Source organism: Trichosurus vulpecula, chromosome 3 (assembly GCF_011100635.1).
Source record: "Trichosurus vulpecula isolate mTriVul1 chromosome 3, mTriVul1.pri, whole genome shotgun sequence".
NCBI lineage: Eukaryota > Metazoa > Chordata > Mammalia > Diprotodontia > Phalangeridae > Trichosurus > Trichosurus vulpecula.
In genome coordinates this window covers 166,344,178-166,367,275 of record NC_050575.1, presented here as the reverse complement: position 1 = coordinate 166,367,275, position 23,098 = coordinate 166,344,178, and the positions used below count along the sequence as shown (strand labels likewise).

General features: G+C 35.0%; 1 protein-coding gene across 1 annotated transcript in view; it reads left to right on the top strand.

The window, feature by feature from the left end:
* SETX (senataxin) overlaps positions 1-23,098 on the top strand; it is a 53,280-nt gene that overhangs the window by 9,780 nt on the left and 20,402 nt on the right. Inside the window, 18 exon segments of the mRNA XM_036749866.1 lie at positions 5,032-6,370; positions 6,373-6,939; positions 6,942-7,199; positions 7,202-7,219; positions 7,222-7,379; positions 7,382-8,731; positions 8,734-9,351; positions 9,353-9,388; positions 10,177-10,249; positions 11,101-11,166; positions 11,169-11,237; positions 11,240-11,299; positions 12,768-13,006; positions 18,629-18,796; positions 18,964-19,120; positions 19,781-19,882; positions 20,059-20,174; positions 20,431-20,502. Of these exon segments, the coding sequence (XP_036605761.1) occupies positions 5,032-6,370; positions 6,373-6,939; positions 6,942-7,199; positions 7,202-7,219; positions 7,222-7,379; positions 7,382-8,731; positions 8,734-9,351; positions 9,353-9,388; positions 10,177-10,249; positions 11,101-11,166; positions 11,169-11,237; positions 11,240-11,299; positions 12,768-13,006; positions 18,629-18,796; positions 18,964-19,120; positions 19,781-19,882; positions 20,059-20,174; positions 20,431-20,502 (5,466 nt within the window).

Below are 23,098 nucleotides of genomic sequence, written 5' to 3'. Positions count from 1 at the left end.
CTCTATTCCATTTGTGGTAATGAATTGTTCCCCTGTCCGTAGATCTGAAAGTTGATTTCTTCCTTTGCTTTTCTTGTTCGTGATTTAACTCTTTATGTTTAAATCATTTATCTATAGATCTTCCCTTAATACATAGTGTGAAATATTGGTCTACACCTAGTTTCTAACAAACTGCTTTCCAGTTTTCCTAGCAGTTTTTGTCATACGATGAATTTTTGCCCCAGATATCTTTGTGTTGTATTAATTTGTTTTTGAATGTTGCGAACCTGATCTGTTCCAGTGATTGACCTCTCTTTCTTAACTGGTACCAGATGATTTTAATGAATACCGCTTTGTCATATAATTTGCGAAGTGGTGTTTTTAGGCCCCCTACATTACCAATTTTTTTTCATTATTTCATTATTTTTCATTATTATTTTGAGTTCTTGACCTTTTGTTCCTCAGGTGAATTTAATAACTTTTTCCAGCTCTACAAAATAATCCTTTGGTATTTTGATATGACACAGAATAAGCAATCTGATTTAGGTGGTACTGCTGTTTTTATTATATTAGTTCATCTTGCTCGTGAACACTTAATATTTCTCCAATTATGTAGATCTATCTTGATTTGTGTAGAAGAGTGTTCTATAGTTGTATCTGTGTAGTTCCTATATGTGTCTTGGCAGGTAGAGTCCCAAGTTATTTATATTTTCTGGGGTTATTTCAAGTGGAATTTCTTATTCTATCTCTTCCTGATTGGGGTTTTTTTTTTGTCATACAGAGAAATATTGATGATTTATGTGGAGTTTTTTAATATCCTATAAGTATGATAAAGAATGTTGCTGTAGTTCAGAAGTTCTTAATCTTTTATGTCTTAAATTTCTTTGGCAGTCTGGTGAAGCTAATGGGTTCACCTCAGACTGATGTTTTAAAATGCACAAAGTAAGATACATAGGGTTACAAGGGAAACCAAATACATTGAATTGTAGTCACACCCAGGGTAAGAGAACCTTTGCCATGCCATCTTGGCTAATATTTTATTTAAAATTTTTGTGGCAGTATTCACTAGGGATATTGGTATTTATATATATTGGTATATCATTTTCTTTCTCTGTTTTGATTCTCCCTGGTTTAGATATCAAGACAATATTTGTATCACGGAAGGAATTTGGTAGGACCCCTTCTCCTTTGCTTTCAAATAGTTTATGTAATATTGGATTTAATTGTTCTTGGAATGTCTGATGACATTTGCTTGTAAATCTTTTTGTTTCTGAAGTTTCCTTCTTTGGGAGCCTATTTATGGCTAGCTTAGTGGTCAGTTCCTCCCCCACCCCCACCCCACCAAGATTGCTATTTAAATTCTCTATTTCTTAGTCTATTTTTCTGGGCACTGTGATATCAATCAAGTTGGGACTTTCTTACTGTTTTTTTTCCTTTTTTCTTTTTTTCTTACTGTTTTAAAATGATTAATTAAGTGTCTTTGAGTCTTACTAGGTGCTAAGCCCCAGGCCCAAACCACGATTAGGTGCTAAACATATGTGGGTATGAATTGGTAACCAAGGTGGGGCCCCAGGTGGGGCTAACTAAGGAAGGGCCTAGTTTACATGGGTTTGAGTGGCATGTTTCGGACATCAGAGGCTTTTAGACCATGTGGGCTTAAGTCTCTTCTTTGTGACGATTTCAGGTCATGTGGGTGAGTCGTATGTGTGACACACCCTTGACCCTGAAAAAGATATAAAACCAAGGGTTGGCTTTCTCTTTTTAGGAGCTCTTACCCACAGCCATGGTGGCGCGAGTGACTCTGGGCCAGCCCTTGTTATGAGCTCCCGGGCTGAACTTAGATGTTGGTAACTATGAATTGTATTTGGTCTGTCTGTCAGTGTTTGTAATTTGTTTGTATTTTGCTCTGAAGTTCAGGGTGCTGGCTTTTTCCCCTGAACTAAGTGAATGGTATTTGTATGCTGAATTAAAGTAACCTTGTTAACCCCTTAATGTTCCTTTCCTTAGTAAAGCAGATCAAAAGAACCTGGGCTTTTGCAGCGTGCTGGTAGCGTTGTTGTTGTTGGGCTTGTGTTGGTTTTTCACCCCAACAGCTACTAGCCAGATTGTTGAAACAGGCACCTTCTGTTTTTGCATATATTCATCTATTTCATTTAAGTTGTTGATTTTTATTGACATGGAAATGGGTCAGATTGTTTCTAATAATTTTCTTCTTTCCCTTTTTAATTTTAGATAGTGGTAATTTAGTTTTCCTCTTTTTTAAAAATCAAATTAGCTAATGTGTTTTCTTTATTTTTTCTTTAAAAAGTCAAGTTATAGTTTTATTAATTCAGTGGGGCTTGTTTTTGCTTTGAATTTTGTTGTTCTCTTCTTTGATATTCAGAATTTCTCTTTTAGTTTTTAATTGAGGTTTTATAATTTGTTAGTTTTCTAACTTTTTTTTTTGCACACCCAGTTCATTGATTTGTTTGTTCTCTTTTTTGTTGATTAAAGCATTTAGAGATACAGACTTTCCCTTAAAGGGCTGCTTATGCTATATCCCCCAAATTTTGTTATGTTGTTTCACTATTGTCATGATCTTTAAAGAAATTATCTATTGTTTCTGTGGCTCGTTCTTTGACTCACTGATTCTTTATGATTATGATATTTAGTCTCCAGTTAATCTTTCAGTCTTTTATTAGCTATAAAGGAATATATATATTTTATATATATATATATATATATATATATATATATATTTATATACACATACATATATATATATGTATAATAAAAATGTGTTTAGTATGTCTGCTTTTATGCACTTATTTATGAGGTTTTATGCCCTAATATATAGTTGATCTTTATAAAGGTGCTGTGTATAACTGAGAAACATATATACTGCTTTCTATTTCCATTCGATAATCACCAGAGGCTTATCAAATCTAACTTTTCTAAAATTCTCTTCAGGTCCTTAACTTTGTTCTTTTTTTTTTTTATTTGGTTTGATTTTAGGTCTGAAGTGGATAAATTTAGGTCTCCAATTATCATAATTCTGCTGACTGTTTCTCCCTGTAACTTGTTTAGCATTTGCTTTAGTATTTAGATGCTGTGCCATTTGGCACATGTATAATGAAGCATTGATATTAATTAATTTTTTGATGCTTTTTGACTGTCAACCAGACTGGAACAGCCCTCTAACCTATAAGTGACTAGAGCTAACAGAGCAGGCTAGAGACAGGAGAATCAGTACACAAACAGAAGTTTAATTTCAAAGTGAAGAAATGCTTGCAAGTGGGAATCATCCTGAGGAACAGTGCTTAACATACTGGGGCAAAGGCAGCATTTTATATACATAATTGGGCTGGACCATAACATGATCATTCTTAGCTGTTCCCACGGCAGGCTCATGCATGGACAATGCAGGCATTCCTGCGTCCTGTGGGAATAGTCTTCAAGTTGATTTTCTCACAAAACAAACAGAACCCAAGTTAGCCTTTTGGGAACAGAAGTGTAATACCTGGTTCAGTTCAGCTAATTTAGCTGTTAAAAGAAACAGGGATTGTGAGCCTATCAAAACGTATGATGGATAGCTCTAAGGTCCTTGGGAAATAGGGGGCAATGGACACCTGGTGCTGGTCAAAGCAATGTGCTTTTCCAGAGGGTGAGATTATCAACAAAGGATTGTTGTTATGCCAAGCTCAGGGCACAACCTTCTTGCTAGGCCTTAGCCTTGTGAAATAGGATATCTCCAAATATCTTGACACAACTTAACATAGTTTCCCTGTTCTCTTTAAATCAAGCCATTTTTGCTGTTACCTTGACTGAGATTATGATTGCTACATCTTGTTTTTGAGTTCAGCTAAAGAATAATAGATTTTGCTCCAGCTTTTTATTTTAACTCTGAATTTTTATGTTTCAAATACCTGGAACACTCTCCCTCTTCATCTTTATCTCCTGGCTTCCCTGGCTTCCTTCAGGCCCAGCTAAAATCCTACCTTCTATAAGAAGCCTTTATGGGTTTCCTTTAATGCTAATGCCTCCCCAGTGTATCCTATATATATGTATATCTTATTTATATACTACTGTTTACATGTTGTTTTCCCTGTTAGACTGTAAGCTCCTTAAGAGAAGGAACTTTTTTTTTGCATTTTTTTTACTACCTAGCAAAGTCCCTGGCACATAATAAATGCTTATTGACTGACTGATTGAAGTGAGTGTCTTAAAGTGAAAAGAGAAGGGGTAGAAGAAAAGTGAAAAGAGAAGGGTTAGAAGAGTCCTTGTGGTGAAGAGGATTAAACAATTGCCTTGAATCATTGAGGGCCCACTTGAAATTAAACAACCAAAATTTGTCACGGACCCAATTGGCAGCTTTTTGTAACTTTAGCTTGGTTCAGTTGTAAGTACCATACATTTTTATAGTCTTTTACCACTTACAATTATTTTCCCTTTATCTTATTTGATATTCACTGCAACCTGGTGGGATTTAATTATTATCCTCATTTTACAGATGAGGCTACTGAAGCTCAGTGGAGGTTAAGTGATTTGCTTAAGATCAAGCAATTAGTAAGTAGCAAATCTAGGACTAAACCCACGTTTTGCAGTGTTAATACAATTTTTCACACCATGCAGCATCTCAAACTGAAATTGTTTGCAATGTCCTGGCCATATTTCGGCATGCTGACTACACAGATATAGTTGCACATGTGAACTTCCAGAAGACACAGTATAGAATTTTGAGGGGTAGGTAGAAGAAGAAGACAGGTCTAGAAGGAGATTGAAACTGACTGAAGGGGAAGGAAAATGCACCGAAAAAACTCAGTAGTATTTAGTATAACTGAATTGAGAGAGGTACAGAAATGTATCTTTTCAGGTTACCAGTGTATTAAATTCTGACTTGTTTCTACCCACCTGCATTTGTATTTTAAAATAATTTAACAACATAGATATTACAGAAGTTTAGCCGTATATCTTGTTTAATATATCTTGTTTTAACCTGTGTATTAAAGTACTTAATTGTAGACTAAAAATAGTTCATTTTTAACTAAATATCGTTGTATTTTCTCACCTTAGGATTCAGGATGGAGATCAGCTATTTGCCCTGATTACTGTCCTAACATGTATGAAGAAATGGAAACATTAGCCAGCGTACTTCAGTCTGATATTGGACAAGACATGCGTGTTCATAACAGCACATTTCTTTGGTTTATTCCTTTTGTTCAGTCTCTCATGGATCTCAAGGATTTGGGTGTAGCATACATAGTGGAGGTTATTCATCATCTATATTCAGAAGTCAAAGATGTCCTCAACCAAAAAGTAGCAGTGTGTGACACAGTCACTGAGTTTTTCCTTTTGATATTGGTGTCAGTAATTGAACTACATAGAAATAAGAACTGTTTGCATTTGCTATGGGTTAGTTCTCAGCAATGGGTAGAAGCAGTCGTGAAATGTGCTAAACTTCCTACCACAGCATTTGCACGGAGTGCTGAGAAGACATCTGGAAGCTACTCCAAAGGGGCAACTGTAATATCTTCTTTGCCTTTACACTCAATTCCATCTAATTCTGTACAGCTTGCTTGTGTGCAGCTAATCCGAAGTCTTCTGAGGGAAGGTTGCCAGCTTGGACAGCAAACTCTTTGTAAACAATTCTTAGACAAACTCAACTTGTGCCTGAGGGGAAATTTGTCCCTTGGTTGGCATTTAAATAGTCAAGAGACCCTAGAATTACAAACATGTTTGAAACAAATCATTAAAAACAAAAAAGTCAAAGGAGTACCATGTAGCACTTTTGTGGATAGGACTGTAGCATGTAAAACCCCCCCTGCAATCTATATTAAAGAAGAAAGTGTTGCAACTGTGGAGAGATCAAAAAAGGATACATCTCAGGACAGTCCTAGTCCATCATTTTCTAAAGAACCACCGAGAGCTGATGTCCGTCGAGGGCAAGAAAGTCCGTATCTGAGAAGAAATTACAGTTGGGAGGAGGAAAATAGGCAAACATATTTAAAGGAGTCAAAACTAGATGACCATTTTTCAAATAAATCATTCTTAAAGCAGGAAAAAAACCCTGATGCTAACAGATCTCATAATCATGAGATTCTAGATAATGTAGAAAAACAGAAGTGTACTGAAGAGAACAACTCCACAGATATACAACAGAATTTGGCTTCAGAAAATAATGCAGTGGAAGGAGGATATGACAGAACATCAAATATTCAGACGCGTTTGATGACTACTGAGTCTAGATCTGATTCTCCCCAAACTGTATCAAGCTCAAGTGATGATTCCTGTTCAAAAAGTGATTTTGGCTTTAGGAGCTCAAAGTTTAGGACTAAAGCACAGAAAGATGAATTATGTGCAAAATTATTACAAGTAATGAAGGAACACAAAAAAACCACCATGGTCACCGGTGTTAACAATTAGAATCAAAGCAGAATTCATCCAGTTTGGGGAGTCATAATCCATGCAAAGATGTGGATGTTCGGAAAGGGTTTGCCTTAATACAGAAAGCACAGTCAGAGCCTTGTATTGCTCCAGAGGATACAACAAATGAAGAGCAAGAATCAAGAAATGATAATTCATTGGTTAAAAAGAAAAAATCAGATGATAGACAGCTAGATCCCCTAACATTTCATAAAAAAGATTACCTATCACAGGAAAGTGATAGTGATGAGGATGATGATATGGTTTCACTTAAAACAATTAGAAATATCTTATTGAAAAAAAAATGTCAGCTTATACATCACACAAACGGGCATGAATCAAAGGGCAGTAATTCTGAGGAAATTAATAGTGATAATGATCATGTTCCACTTAATTTGGCAAGAGAAGAAATGCCTCCTCAGAATTTTAAATTTAGTACCTTAACAGATTCTGAAGTACTCAAAGACCTCGATCAACACTCTTTCATAGTCCATACTGGTGGTGTTAATTTCCCTTCAGATTCAACTCAAGAAAGTTCTTACCAGCCACAGAGAAAAAGTGAAAATGTTATGAACATTCTACAGTTAACTTTATTAATGAATTAACCTCTGTTGTGGAGACCACAAGAAATCAAGTTATAATAATTTCAGATGACGATGATGATGATGATGGTGATGAAAGATCACCAAATCTTCAGAAACAAATTCAAATAGATAAAATAGGCATTAAGAGAGAATTTCCAGAAGAGTATCCTTCAACTTCTAATACCATTTTGGAGAAGAAACTAGAAAAAGATGAGAAACAAAATCTCCTTTGCTGGATGAGGAATCTGATTCACAGTTTTTGAGTTTGAAACTCCATATGAAGTATTTTCCGTTTGGCAAGATTCTGAACCAGAGAGCAAAAATTCTGTTCAGGAAAATGAACCAGAACAAGACTCTTGTTTGACTTCAACAGGTGAGAGTGCCATAGATGATCAGACAAATGACTGGGGTATGATACAGATTATATATCTGATGAAGTTATTCAGAAAGTAGCAGAAACTCTTGAAGAACATTTAGATGCACAGTGCAGTGTTTTTCCTAATGAGAAATTTCAAATTGAAACAAAGAGTAAGAAACAGCCATATAAAGCACCTATTGCTGAAGATCTTTCATCAAGTTCAAGAAATGTAGACAAACCTCATATTTGTATTTCTGGGGATCTTACTGAAGAGCACACTAACAATATAGATGAGAAAGAGGAGAAAGAATCTACATCTACTCTTTCAGCATCACCTAATTTAGATTTTGAAATTTCTTCTGAAGAATCAGGTGAACAGTGTTCTCCTCAGTCTCTTTCCAGTCCAAAATTCAGCAGAAGAACTTCAGTTTCTAAAAATTCAAAGAAAACCAATATTAATCCCCCAAGAAGACAAAATAAAAAAATGAATCAAGCTAGTCCCCAAAAGATACGTGGTAGAACAATGCCTGCTGTAATTCCTCCAAAGAAAATTCGCCGGTGTCCTGAACCAACTTCAACTGCTGAAAAACTTGGTTTGAAAAAGGGGCCTCGAAAAGCATTTGACTTGTCCCAGCGATCTTTAGATTTTGTGGTAAAGTTACGTGACCGTGGAAAAACTGCAGGTGAAGTTGACACTCAGCAAAAGAAGAAGACAAAGTTAATTACTCCTCAGACCCTGGTTGTAAAAAATAACAAGAAAATGTTGGCATGCCAAGATCTTCAGTTTTTAAGACAGATAAGACCCAAGTCCCACAAAAATCAACAAGGACTTTCTGCCACTCATAGTAAAGACTCTTCTCCAAAGGCAATTATAAAACCAGTTCAGAGTTCTGAAGCTATTATTCAAGCATCTTCTGGACCCAGTGACAATTTTAAAGAAAAAAACAAGCTGGCCTCAGGCGGTGATAAAAAGCATCAAAGAAAAAGCTCATTTTCTGAGATAGAAACAGTTAAAGCAAAAACTCCATCACAGGTTGCTAGTGATAGTCCTCTTTCTACAAAACATAGTTGTACAGAATTAAATATTAGAGCAGAAACAGATGAAACCATTGTCTCTACCTCAAAGAGCCATTTGTCCAACTCATCTTCTGTTGGAGGTGGCCTAACAGGGGTTGTCCAACACTTACCTTGTTTTCATTCTGAGGAAACAAATTTTAGAGAGGCAGACTCTGATGTTACCAGTGATACAGAGGAAAATAATTTGTTTTTAACACAACGTGATCCCATAGATATGGAACTAAGTTCACAGGTAGAGAGTTTTCATGACTTTGAAGTTCCTATTGAAAGAGATACAGTAGAAATGGAGGAAGATTCTAAAAATCTCACTGGGACAGGGCTTCAATTAGTAAAAAGTGTAAGCACAAAGATTGTACTGACACTGTTGAAAATCTGGATGAATATTGCTCTATACATTCTGAAGCTAAAGTAGCTGATGACTATGTTTTTGCTAAACCAAGCTTGCCACCTTCACTGTCTAACAAAACGATAAAGTCTACTACTAAGATTTTTAGTTCAAGTAGTAATTCACGAAATGCTCATCTTTCTAGAGCTATAGAAAATAGTTTAAAACTCCCACCTGCATCAAAAAATCAAACAAATTTGATAGCCACAACAAAGGCCAAATTAATGCATCCAGTTTCTCCATTAGTTCAAAAGCCAATTTTGAATGATGAGGGGAAAAATTTGTCCAACATTCTTCAACCACAGAACATGCAGACCTCTCCAAACTACTTCAACAGACTTACTCCACCAACTCTCCTTGAGAAAAAAAGAACTTTTCAAGCTTCCTCTGTTGCAAATTTTCCTGTGCGGCAATCTGTATTCGACAGCTTTGTTAAAGAGATCTTAAAATGGAAGTATGAAATGTTTGTAAATTTTGATCAGTTTGGGCCTCCAGCAGATCTTTACCAGTCCATCTCAAGACCTGTTCCTCTCACATTTCAGGACTCTCAAGACTATCTAAATGTTTTTTTTCCCTTTGCTGATATTGAATACTTTTGAGACAGTAAGTATGTTATTTTTGAATTTATGAAAATTTGCCATTCTCCTGTATTTGCTGATTGACAAGGCTTATTTTAAATTAATTTTTAGTGAAGTTTTTTTTTTTCTCCTCTCCATCCCACCTCACACATTGAGAAATGAAAAAAGAAAGGAAAAAACCCCTCGTAACAAATATGCATAGTCAAGCAAAATGAATTTCTGCAATATCTTTTAAAATGTTAATTCTCTAATCAAGGTATATTGCTAAATGTTTAGCTTCCTCTAGATTCAGATTTTAGATATACTTAAGATTTCCACCATGCCTATTTCCAAAAGAATCTGAAGTACTTTGCAGATTCAAATATATCAGACTAAATATGGCTATTAAAAAATAGAAAAGAGACTTTGTGAAGGACAAGATAGCTCAGCTGAGATATATAAAACTTTTAACTCTAAAGCTTCATACAAATGTGAGCTATTTCTATATTCAGGCACTTGAGTTGAGCAGATTATAAGATTTAGGCAATGAATTTTTCCTCCATTTTAAAGTCATTGATAAATTTTGTTTTGGCACAACATACTTCCCAGTTAGCTCCTCTACAAAGTACATTTGTTATTAATGGAAAGGGAAGGGTGTGTTCCTTAATGCGAATAATACGGTACTAAAATTTTGCTCTAATCCACTTATTTCCAGATCTGGATATTCTAATTATGAATTATTGCTGAGATATAATGTGGTTTTAGAAATTATATTTTAAAGAATGTCTTCCTAAAATGATTTAGCTTTCTTAATTTGCCACTTTGTGTGTTTAGGTGGCCCAAGAATGGATTGACAACCCAAAGAAAGAGAATGCCTTTGAACTCCATTTACGAAGCTTTTCTCCTGGTGACATAAATTGTGGGCAGTTTGTGGGTAATTTTTTTTTTCATTTTTGAAGAGTTTGAGAAATAGGTACAGGTATTCTGGTTTTTTTAATACTAAAATAGGAATATTTGTCACTTGCATGTTTCTCATTTAAAAGAAAATCTGTCAGGCTGAATTTGTATCTACTTGTAAAAATGTTTTTAATATTAAATATTGATGGCCATTCCACTATTAATGGGAAACATACATTCACTTAGGGGCCTGATATTTCCTTCTGAATAACTGTGGAAATACTTATAGCAGAGAGGCCAGGAACGGGAAAGGGGACCAGAGAAAGAATTTCATTAGGTCAGAGCAGTGGTCATAAGGACATGAGATGATAACCAGAGGGAAGCTGCCTCTGTCATTTGTCATCAGTACTAGCCTGAAAGGAGACCAGTGATTTTTTATAGACATATAACACTAGAATTCAGTGGAATGTCTACCTCTTAAGTTGTTATAATGAGAAAGAATAAGACTCACTTGATTTTTTAAAAATATGTTGACCTCCCCAAATTAATACATTTTTTTAGCTAATTTGCTAATACCTAGCTAATAACAAATTAGAATTAAGTTGCTAATTATCACCCAGTGTTGTAGTATTGATATTCAGTAAAAAAAAATTTATGGCACTTTTATGATAATATTCGAGATTACATATTACTTCACTTGGCAAAGTAGTTATTAGTACATTTTTATAATATGAGTGGTTTAAATATATACTCAGTTTGTCATAGTAACAAGATTTGAATTTTGCTAACTTACAGCCCCTTAAAATATTTCTGTTATTAGCCATAGCTATAGTAAACATAAGTTTCTATAGTAAACATGTAATTTTTTTCTGATTTACTTTTTCTGTAGTTGTCTTCAAGAGTGTGATATGGCTAAACAACTGCATCCAAGGAAAATGATTTGGTATTTTTGATTCCTAAAAAATTAAATGGAAAAAAAAATGCTACAGAAGAGAGTGAGATGAAGATCAGCAAATGTATCATTGTGGTTATGTGTCTCAATTTCGACGCTCCTCAGTCAGTAAGGAATCAAACACTACAGCCAAAGATAGAATAAAGCCATAGCTTTTTATTGCCCATTTAAGAACTTATTTCCCTAAATGTATTGCTTTATGTTGCTTTATTACTCTGTTTACTTGTCATTTCTAGTTTTCATAACTATAAATTTAGGCCTAGCATAAATTTTTCTAATTTTAAAGCTTGAGTTTCCTTTCTTTTGTAATTCTTTCATGCTGCTTATTGCTGTCATCTATGGAATTCTTTGTTTTTAAAATAATATATTTAGTTGTATGATAAATTGATTTCCAACCTTTGATTAAGTCATATGACTTGTAACTAAGATTTCTAAATGCCTAATTCAAACTCTGTAAAGTAGTTTAAAGTATTTCTCTACTTTAAAGTAGCTGTGGTGACCCTAACTCCTAGTATTATGTTGCTTCCTTAATCTCTTCTATGTAAGATAAGAATGAGTTTGTATCTTCCATATGCCTTTTCATAGACATGTGGGGCTTTATTTCCTTGAAATGATTACAGGGCTCCATGGTGTAATGGAAAGAGCACTGGATTTGGAGTCAGAAGACCTAGGTTCGTATCCTGGCTCTGCTGCTTACTACCTGTGTAACTGTAGGCAAATCACTTGAATTTTCTGGGCCTGTTTCCCTATAAAACAAGGGATTTGGACTGGATGATTATTAAAGATTTTGTCCAGTGCTATAATCTGATCCAATATTTTGTCATTTTAATAGGTAGTGTGCTTTACTAAAGTGTGTAGAACCTAGGTCCTTTGTATAGAATGCATTTGGAAGAGTTGCAAGAGGAAATACCAGATTTAATTAAAACTCCAAGGCCTTCAGACTGTTGCATTTGCTTTTTTTAAAAAAATTATTGATAATCTTGTGTTTTTGCAAAACATCATCCTCATTTCCAAACGTATCTTTACCTGCTCTCCTACCTAGAGAACCATCTCTTGTTGCAAAGAGTAAAGAAACGGTGGGGGGGAAAGCAGTTCAGCGAAATTAACCAACATGTTATTGAATCTGACAACACATGCAGTTTCCACCTCCATTGTCTCCCACCTCAGTAAAAAGAGGGAAGGGAGGTTCATTTTCTTGTCTGTTCTTTGGGGCCAATCTTGGTCATCATAATTACACAGCATTCATTTTCTTTTTGTTTGTTATTCCTATGTACATTGGTATACTCATTGTGTATATTTCTTTACTATTTTTGCTTCACTTTGTATCTGTTCATATAAATCTTCCTGTGCTTCTCTGTATTCTTAATATTTTTTGTTTTGCCTTTGCTTTTAGAAGACAAATTAAATTTACTAACACATGTAGCTTTAAGGAATCAAGTCACTATTTACTTTGTATAGAAAATAAGTAAGACAGCATACAGAATATCAATTTTGTTAAGTTTAATTCTGAAAGCCCTATTTAGTTAGATTGTATCCATTGGTAACACTATATGCATTTTCTTTCTCCCAATAATAGGACATAATGCACAATTTGAGGGTTGTCTTTCCATCCAAACAAAGAGTAATTTGTCATTCCACATAAATGAATCAGTAGACTGTATTGTGATCAGTTCTTTGGTGACTACACAACGGAAATTGAAAGCCTTGTCTCTTTTGGGGCGGAATTCACTGATTCCACTGGCCAGGGCAATTCTGAACCCAAGTACTTCAGACTTTTGTCCTCGAGATTCATTGAACATGGCTCCTGAGAGGATTGTGAGTAATATTTATGTGTGTGTGTCAGGAAAGGTCAGAATGTTATGTACTCTAAAACCAGTATAAACTATTAAATCATTATTTTAATTTACTACATTTCCCTGCTTCTCTGAACATAAGATAAGGTTAATATTATAAGCATAGCAGGCTTGTTCCAGGAAGAAAGTGTTTCAGTAGAATAAGGAGATGAAAAGTATCTTTATAGAACAGCAGCGAAGTGTACCATAGTGGATAGAGTACCAGACCTGGAGTTGAGAAGATAGAGGGTTCAAATTCTGCTTTTGACAGTTGCTAGTTGCATGACTATTGGCAAGTGATTTCTGAGGTTCTTTTCAGCCTTAAATCTATAATCCTATGATCATCCCATTTGAATGTTGGAAAAGGATTAAATTCATCACAGTTTGATATAGGAATTAATATAAAGTGTAGACTGCAGATAGAGAAGGGGACGTGTAAAAATGTCTGAATTAGTACTTTTTTAAGTTATTTTATGTCGGAGTTTATTATGCATCCATTTTGCATAGTTGTGTGAATGCTCTGGAGAATTAGAAGGAAGTAGTAAAAAATATAGGCTATTTTTCAATTGCTTAGGTGCTAACGAGAAAGCCCAAGAATATAGAAAAGAAAAACATAGAGAAAATTGAGGCTTACTAAAAGTTTCACGGGTTGATAAAGTCAATCAAAAGTATTAAGAACAACCCAAGGTAAGCTTTTTGCTTGCCCTCTGATAATAGTTTAACAATATAGAGGTGAGTTGGAATATGAACCTGATTCATTGATTGAAGGAAATCTTGAAGCCATATCTTGTTATTATGTTCAGATTTGGTGCTGATAGAGTGAGTAAGCAAACATCTCAATCTTTGCTTTACCCTTGGCTGTCCATGGGGATGGATCCTTAGACCTTTCTACCTCCCCAAATTGCCACATTCACGATATCACGCTCAGTAATACCTTTCTGATCGTAATTTCAAGAAAAATTTTTTCTATTTTAGCCTTAGTCCTTTCAAACATACTCTTCATTCTTCTTAAAACTTATTACATTACACATTACATTATTACATTACTTATCACAATTGCTGTTTCTGTTTATCCAACCCATAACTCATACTCCACTCTCATTTCATTCCTTTTTTAGTCTTGGTTCTATGTTTAACCAGTTCAATTATGTTCTATCCTCCATCCTTAGCACATTGTTCTCTGTTCTTCTGCTCTTCGTTGCCCTGCCAATTCCAAATTTTTGATCATTCTGCTAGCTGCCTTCTTTGTTCTTACTCCTGAGTTGCAGAAGACAGTACAGCTTCTTGAGGGCAGGGATTGTTTCATTTTTGTCTTTTTATCTCCAGTGCCTAGCATAGTGCTTTGTACACAGTTGGCATCTAATAAACTGAAGGAATACAACCATTATGACTGGGTCCACTATGATATCTGTTGTTTATTCTCAATCAGACTCTCAATGCTGTTTGTCTTCCTTGATTTACTTTTCTTTCACATTCCCCAAAGAGGCTATTCCAAATCTTTCCTTCAGCTTCCAACTTCACTACCAGTAGCAGACAGTCACTAACTCTTTTAGTGAAAATATTGTAGTCCTCTGTCATTAGTTTCCTTTTTTTTTCCCTAACTCTATACTTCATATCCTCTCCAAATTCATACCAGTCTTCTCCATTGTTCTAGTCACTGAAGAAGAGATGGCTCTTCTTAACAGGGCTAACTCCTCTACTTGTACCTTTACTCTCTAATCTCTTCTAGTGGCTTGTCTCATGAGCCATTCCATCTTTTTCTGTCTCTCCTCTATTACTGACTCCTTTTCTGCAGCCTGCAAACATGCTCATCCTTTTAAAAACAACAACTGTTACTTGACTTTACTATCACCTTTAGCTATATCATCTTACATCTCTCTTCACTTTCACTGTCCTAGAAATATGAATGAATGAATGAAAAAGCAAGCATTTATTTAGGGCTTACTCTGTCAGGCATTGTGCTGAATGCTTGGAACACATATACAAACAAGACTAATCCCTGCAGGAAACTTAGATTCTACTAGGAGAAGACAACACATAAAAGGAAACTTGAGTTGGAAAGTAGGGGGTTGGGGATTTGGGATGGGATAAGGGTACCCTTGAAAGATCTGCTTATACTTGTTGACTCTATTTCCTTAGTATTCACTCCCTTCTCAGTTTCTTAAAGTGTATTAATCACATCTTTTTGCTGAAACTGATCTCTCCCAGGGTAACCGGTGATCTTTTAACTACTAAATTTACTGTTGTTTCAAAACTCAGTCCTATTTTCCTTGAGCTTTCTGTACTTGTTGGCAGCCTACTCTTTCTAGATTCTCTTTTTTTCCCTTGTCTTCTGAGATGCTGCTGTCTCTTCTGGTTCTCTTTTTTTTTCTGAATCATATCTAAATATTCCTTTCCTTCCGTGTGAGTTTTCTCCATGGACCTCAGTCCTAGGACTTCTCTCTGTATACTCTCAACCCTGATGAGTTCCATCTGTTTCAGTGGGCTTGTTTATCATCTTTATGCAGATGATTTTCAAATCTATACATCCAGTTCAGTTGCCTCTTCAGGAATTCTAAACCTGTACTGCCAGCTGCCTGCTTGACATCTCTACCTAGATGTCTCAAAGAAATCTCAAATTTAACATGTCCAAAGTAGAATTAATTATCATCTTTCCTATATTTGACTCTCCTCCAAATTTCTTTTTTCCAGTTGAGAGTACCTCTGTTCTTCCATCAACCAGATTCAGTTTTCAGTCATTCTTGATTTTTCCTTATCCCTTACATTCAGTCAGTTGCCAACTGTAGTTGACTAGACTGATTAGATTTAAAATCCTCTATAATCACTATACATTATTAAATTGCAATTTAAGTTACTATATTTTCTTGCTTGTCTACTACTTGACCCAGAGGAAACATAATAGCTCTCTTCAAGCATTTGAAGGACTTTGAGGTAGAGAAGGGATTAAATTTGTTGTGTTTGATTTCAGAGGGGTGGAAACAAAAGCAGTGGAAAAAAGTTAAAAGCAAACTTAGTCTTGACTTCAGGATAGTCTTTGTAATACAGCCAGTGCTTGCTTAACTTTAGTGGATTGTTCTGCAGACCCTCTGTGACTCTGCCCCTTAGCCAGAGCACCTTCAGTGCCTAGGAGGGAGTACTCCTGGCAGGGGTCTGGCCTGCCATGGAGTGAAATTTGCATAATGCTTATGTAAAGCAAGAATTGTCGCATTTAGAGATGTATAAAAGTGAAATGGTCTGCCTTGAGATTTGGTGGGTTCTTACTCCTTGGAGATCTTCAAGCAGAAGCTGGATGACCACTTACATGTTTTAGGGAGATTCTTTTTCATGTGTGGATTGGACTAGATGACCCCAAATTCCCTTCCAACTCTCAAATTCTGTGTTTCTGTGACTATCCCACAACAGCTTTCACATCTACCCCCTTTTGTCTACCCAAATGGCCACAACCCTGGTACAAGTTTGTTTCACCTCTTGCTTGAACTGTTGTAGTAGCCAGCTTACTAGTCTCCCTGCTTCTAGTCTTTCTCTTTGAAGTCCAGTATGTTCTCAACATAACTGCCAAATTGATATTTCCAAAACAAATGTGACTGTGTCACTGTCCAGTTAAAAACAATCATTGACTTTAAGGCTGTTTCTTCTAAGATACAGATGCAGGCTCCTCAGCCCAGCTTTTAAGGCCCTGTACAATATGAGCCCAGCTTCTGCCTTTTTAGCTTAATATCACATTACTCCCCTTTATGTACTCTACAGCCATACTGGACTGCCACCTCTTTCCTGAATTCTTCATTCAATATCCACATTACATGCATTTGTATAAGCTGTTCCTCATGCCTATTCTATTTATTTCAACAAGCATTTTTAAGTGTTTATTACATGTCAGGCACTGTGGTAAGCACTAGAAATAGAAAAACAAAACAGCCCATGACCTCAAGTAGCTTACATTTGGTGGGGACAGAAGTGGCAAATAATATATATACAGAAAAAGTAGCATAAAATTATACAAAATAAATATAAAGGAACTTTTTAGGAGTTGAACATAACAAGCAGGGGAATTAGTAAAGATTTCTGACAGGAGGTGGTACTTGAACTGAGTCTTGACTAGAGCTAGAGTTTCCAGTAGGTGGAGATGAGGAGAGATCATATTGCAAACATGAGGGGCAGCCTATGCAAAGGCCTAGAGACAGGAGATAGACTGTTATATACAGAAGGTAACAAGTAAGCCAATTTAGTTGCAACATATAGTGCATGAGAGGGAATAGTACATAATCAGTCTGGAAAGATAGGTTAGAACCAGAATGTGAAGGACTTTAAATGCCAGGCAGAAAAATTTTTATTTTATCCAAAGGTAATGAAAGCCACTAAAGTTTCTTTTGTCACTTTTCAAGCTTTGAAGTTTCACAGTGTTACTTTTGCAGCTGTGTAGAAGGGTAGATTGGAAAGTGGAGAGGTCGAATACAAGAAGACCAGTTATAAAACTGTTACAATAGTCCAGATGAGAGTTGATGAGGGTCTGAATCAGGATGTTAGTTGAGTGAATTGGAGAGAAGAGAATGGTTGTGAGAGATGTTGAGGAATTAACAAAACTTGGCAACTGATTTGTTAGGGAGTAAAAAATCAAAGATGACTCCTGGATTGCAAACCTGGGTGATTGAAAGAATTGTGTATGGTGTCGTGACAGAGAGAGGAGTTAAGAGTAGAGATGGTTTAGGTAGAAGATAATGAATGTTGAATTTGAGATGCCAGTATAACATCTAGATGAAAATGTCCGGCAGGCAGCTGGAGATGCCGGAGTACAGTTCAGAGACATGATCGCTGGATATATAGATTCGGGGGTTATCTGTATAAATTATAGTTTTACCTATGTCCTTTGATGAGATCATGAAGAAAACGAATGGAAGAAAAAGAAGAAAGGAGGGGGGTACATCCATACATAGGGGATACATCATAAATAGTGATCCTTCAAAGAAGATTAAGAAGGATCTAGCAGACAGGAGGCAAACTGTGATAGAAATAGTGTCACAGAAACCCAGAGAGAAGAGTAGTATACCTGAAAGGAGGGGAGGTGGTCTAGTCAGCTGTATCAGATGCTGCGAAGAGATCAAGAAAGGATGGAGAATGAGAAAGGGCCAGTTAATTTAGAAATTAAAAAATCATTGCTGGCCTTTGAGAGAGCAGTTTTAGACAAGTTAAAGGATGGAAGTCATAAGGAGTGGAGAAGCAAATGGGAGATCAGAAAGAGAAAAAAAAATCACTTTTTTCATGTAGTATACTCTTCATCTCTGTCTTTTAGAATCCTTATCTTCCTTCAAGGTGTAGCTCAGATGTTACCTGGTCCACAAAGCCATCCTTTTATCTTCCCTGGAAATCTCCCTTATCCTTCCCAGTTAACATTTTTCTCCATCCTCAATTTAGATTGCATTTAGAATACAGGCTCCTTTAGGGCAGGTTCTTTTTCATTTTTGTCTTTGTATCTTCAGTGCCTTACACATACTAGGCTTAATAAATGTATTGAATTGAGCTAAGGAAAGTAAAATCTAAACTTTCGTTACATTTCCTTCATTGTACTATAAAAGGAAAAGCAAATAATTTAATTTTCATTTTTACATAGCTTGCCTACCTGAAAGACTATAATGAAGATCAAAAAAAAGCAATTGAAGTTGCATATGCCATGGTAAAGCAACCACCATTAATTGCCAAAATCTGTCTGATTCATGGACCTCCTGGAACTGGCAAATCAAAAACTATTGTTGGCCTGTTGTATCGTATTCTGACAGAGGTAGGTTGTGATCTATAGAGTTGAGGCTATCCAATATCAGATTGGAAATTTTTGTCGTTTGTGACCTTTAAGTATGAAATGGTAAATATAGTTTGGACTCAAGACATAGATTAAGCTTTACATTGCAAAGTAGAATTCATTGTATTTTTTCTTTGGGAAATCTGTAGAAACCAAAGAAGGGAGATTCAGATGAAAACTTGAATGCCAAAATCAAACGAAATCGTGTTCTTGTATGTGCACCGTCTAATGCAGCTGTTGATGAACTTATGAAAAAAATCATCCTTGAATTTAAAGAAAAATGCCAAGACAAGAAGAATCCCTTAGGTATGATACTTTTATTATTTTAGTTGTCTAATGTAGGCACTTTTGAAGAAGTGTGAGACTATTCATCAAGTCAGAATCTCTGTAGGAGACCTAGTCCTTATTCAGTAATCTTAACAGCCGTCCAATGGAATGCAACAGTACCAGATAATTCCTAAATAATTTATATTTTGTGATTGCCTGTCACACTTATAAGTAGTATTCTTCAAATTTTCAACTGATAGCCAAGGAAGGTAACATAAGAAGCTTTCAGGGGAAACCAACCTAGGAGCAAAACTTGTTGCAGATAATATTTATCCACACTCTGATGGTTGAAATTTGATGATGTTGGGTTGCAAAATAGCAATTAGAAGGTATAAATCTGAGGTAGGTAGTTAACTCTGAATATTTGAGATTTTTGGGAATTCACTTAAGTTTGGCAGATAGAATGGGTTATCTGATATGAATAAAAATACTTGTATAAACCAAACTCCTGTAGGTTAAATATTAATCATTTTCTAAAACGTTCAGTCTGAGACTCTAGAAAATCATACTTTCTTTTACTTCTTATTAAAGAAGGTAGATATTTTACTATCAAAGATAGAAGGAAGGAGAGGAATGGAGGGATTAGTCAACAATTTTCAGTTTTCCTCATTGATCATCCTGTGCAATTTTTATATACAGGAAATTGTGGAGATATAAATTTAGTGCGACTGGGCCCAGAAAAATCAATTAATAATGAAGTCCTAAAATTCAGCCTGGATAGCCAAGTTAACCACAGAATGAGTAAGTATGAGCCTAGGCTTATATAGCTCCTACTCATTTTATTATGCTCTACATGACTTGGACATGAAATATAATTGGCAGTCTCTTGGAACTTTAAAGTTACCAGTTAGAATTTTTTATGTTGTTTAAACCATAATAGTATTAATTAAGTCTCTTTTTTTCCTTTACCATTTTAGAAAAGGACTTGCCCAGTCATGTTCAAGAGATGCATGAGAGAAAGGAACATCTGGATGTTAAGTTAGACAAGCTTGCTCGCCAGCGTGCTTTGGATCGATGTGAGAAGGGGCAAAAGGTAGATATGGTCTTAACTATACATCAGATAGGCATAAGCTGATTAAGTGATTGGCATTTCAGATCAACAAAAAATAAAGTGTTGTGGTTCCAGTGTAGTAGATGGTGAGTACTGGTTCAATTCAGTTCGTATTGAATTGAATTAAATTTGTTGAATGAATATAATTGTATTGCTAAAGAAAGTTTAAAATCTGTAGGAACAAAAATTTATAAATCCTTATCTCTTTAACTGTGTGATTGTTATTTTTGCTTTTCAGAGATCAAATTTAGATGAGGAAATTGCCCGAATTTCCAAAGAAAGGCAGCAGCTTGCCTCTAAAATTAAAGAGGTAAAGGATACCCCCATGTCAGTTTCTTAATGTCACCATAATTATAATCAGTTTTTATCTTCTCTGTAATCTGTGAATGACTTTATCACTCCCCAGCTAACAACTGTAAGAAAGGTTAATAAATGTTATCTTTCTTCTTTGTTCTAGGTCCCTAAACTCCTTTGTTAAGTGGACTTTGGGATCTTTTTAATTCTGTAAGAAATAGTATTGGTCAGAATACTTATTAGTGAGAGGAGTGTTAGTAAAAATAAATAAAATTAATATGTACATTTCTCTATACACTATAAATAATTTGAATTTTATGGTTTGTATAGTCTTTAAAAAAAGTTTTCTTTTATTTGAATGCTTTTGTTGATGGTTATAATTTAGAATTTTTAAAAAATAGAACAATGGTTTCTTTTAGCAATTCACATATTTTGAGACACATGCAAACAGGAATAAACAGAAAAGAACAAAAAGAGGGAGCTATTTCTAGCTATATTCTAGCCAATACATGTATTGGCATGTACTGTTACCTGATTACATGACTGCTTCTATGGTGTTATGGAATTTTTTATATTTCTTGGGAAGTAAGAGCATTAGATAGACTGAAAAGTTTGACAAAAATTATATAGCAGAAATTCTCTGTATAAATCTGTTGAGATAGGTTCGTGTCACAAGACAGTTCTAATCAAACTCAAAAGAGGATTGCATGCATTTATCATAATAATACTTAGGATTCAAGACTGAGATTTTCCTTTAGTATACTCACACTTTGGGATTTATTTCTGGCATTCTGCATGTGGGCAAGATAAATGATATTTTAATTTAGCTCAGATTTTCAGTTCTTGTCTATATTTTAATGTAACTGAGAAAGATGTTGGATTAAAATTTAAGCTAATTCCATTAACATTCAGTATGCCAAGTCCCATGCACCCGGGCTATAAAGAAAAAAATGAAAGTTTTCCTTTGAGGAGCTTACATTCTCTTGAGAATAAACAGCATATACACAGATAAATACTAACAGTAAACATACACCCACACACACACATACACACATACATAAAGTAAATACAAATTAATACATAAAGTGAATACAAGTAAATAAAATAAAGATCAATTACTTCAACTTCTTCACTTAAAATTTTTTTATCCTGAACTTGACAAACTTGAACATTTTTAATATAAAAAAATAGAAAATGATTATTAGATTTGTTTAGAGATTTTGTTTATTAGATTGTTTAGAGATTGAGAATCTCTATTGACAACTTATTTTTTAAAGTATATAATAAATTTAACAGCGTAGTTCCAATACTGCCTTGCTTGTCTGTATCGCCTTCTGAATTTCTTTCTGTTCTTTTCTGTATATTTTTAAAATTCAACCCCCTCATTTTACAGAGGAAGAAACTGAAACTCAGAGAGTTGAGTTGACTGAGGCCACAGGGCTAGTGAAGAAAGCTGGAACTGGAACACACATCTTCTCACTCCAAACCCAGTGTTGAAAAACTATACCATAAGGCCATTTTTGTTCATATCTCTGATTTTAATTTCCTCACCTGTAAAATGAAAATAATAAAATGTTTCTATTTACTTCACATGGTATTATAAAGAAAGAACATTGACATATGTGTGTAAGCTATTATTATTAATTGAGGGATTGGGATAACAAAAATTATTTAACTCCAGCTCCTCAAATACAACTAGTTGTACATGAAGCATTAAACATAGGAGAAGAGCAAGAAAGTAAGGGGAGGCTAAGAGAGATAGCCAAATGTGAGGGAACTACAAAAGCAATTGTATACTAAATTTAAGAAAGTTTATATATACAGTCAATGGATTGCTAATTGTTACTTCACTTGTGCTTTCAAATTCCTGAAAAATTATATGTAATATTGTAACATATACCACTTATTTTTGTAGAAATTATCAACTATTTGACTGAATGGCTTACAGTGGAGCTTGTTTGTCTGTAATAACTTGAGTACTGGATATACGTGTATCACCTTGCATATTTGCTTATGAAGATCGTGTTTATTTAGCTTAAGTGCTCCTTGAAATATGCACTCATGGTTATAATTTTTGGATTAAGATATGCAGGATATGGATTGTGTTTCATTTAGTTTTAGTTTTTTAACTGCAGGTCAATTCAACAAACCTTTATTAAATGCCTGTAATTTGCAAGGCATTGTGTTTAGCTCCGGGAATACAGAGATAGCAAAACAGTGCCTACCTTCAAGAAATGCACATTCTGATCAGGCAATATAGAATATTAACAGATAAATATAAGATAATTTTAAGAGGGGCAAAGTACAAATATCAGAGGGAGTAGGAAAGACTTTATGTAGGGGGTGGCACTAAAGTTGAGTCTGTAAGAAGTCAAGGGTTTTAAGGGTGGAAGGGAAGAACGAATTCATTCCACATGAAAGGACAATTCATTTGAAGAACCTCTGATATGTTTAAGCTGAATCTCTAATAAGAAAAAAGTTTTTGAGAGGCATCATGGCATTGTGATCAGATAGCTGGTATTAGAAAGAGGAAGTTCTGGGTTCAAGTCCACTTTTGGCATTCATTATCTGTATGATCTTGATTAAGCCCCTTAACCCAGGCAACTCTTTAA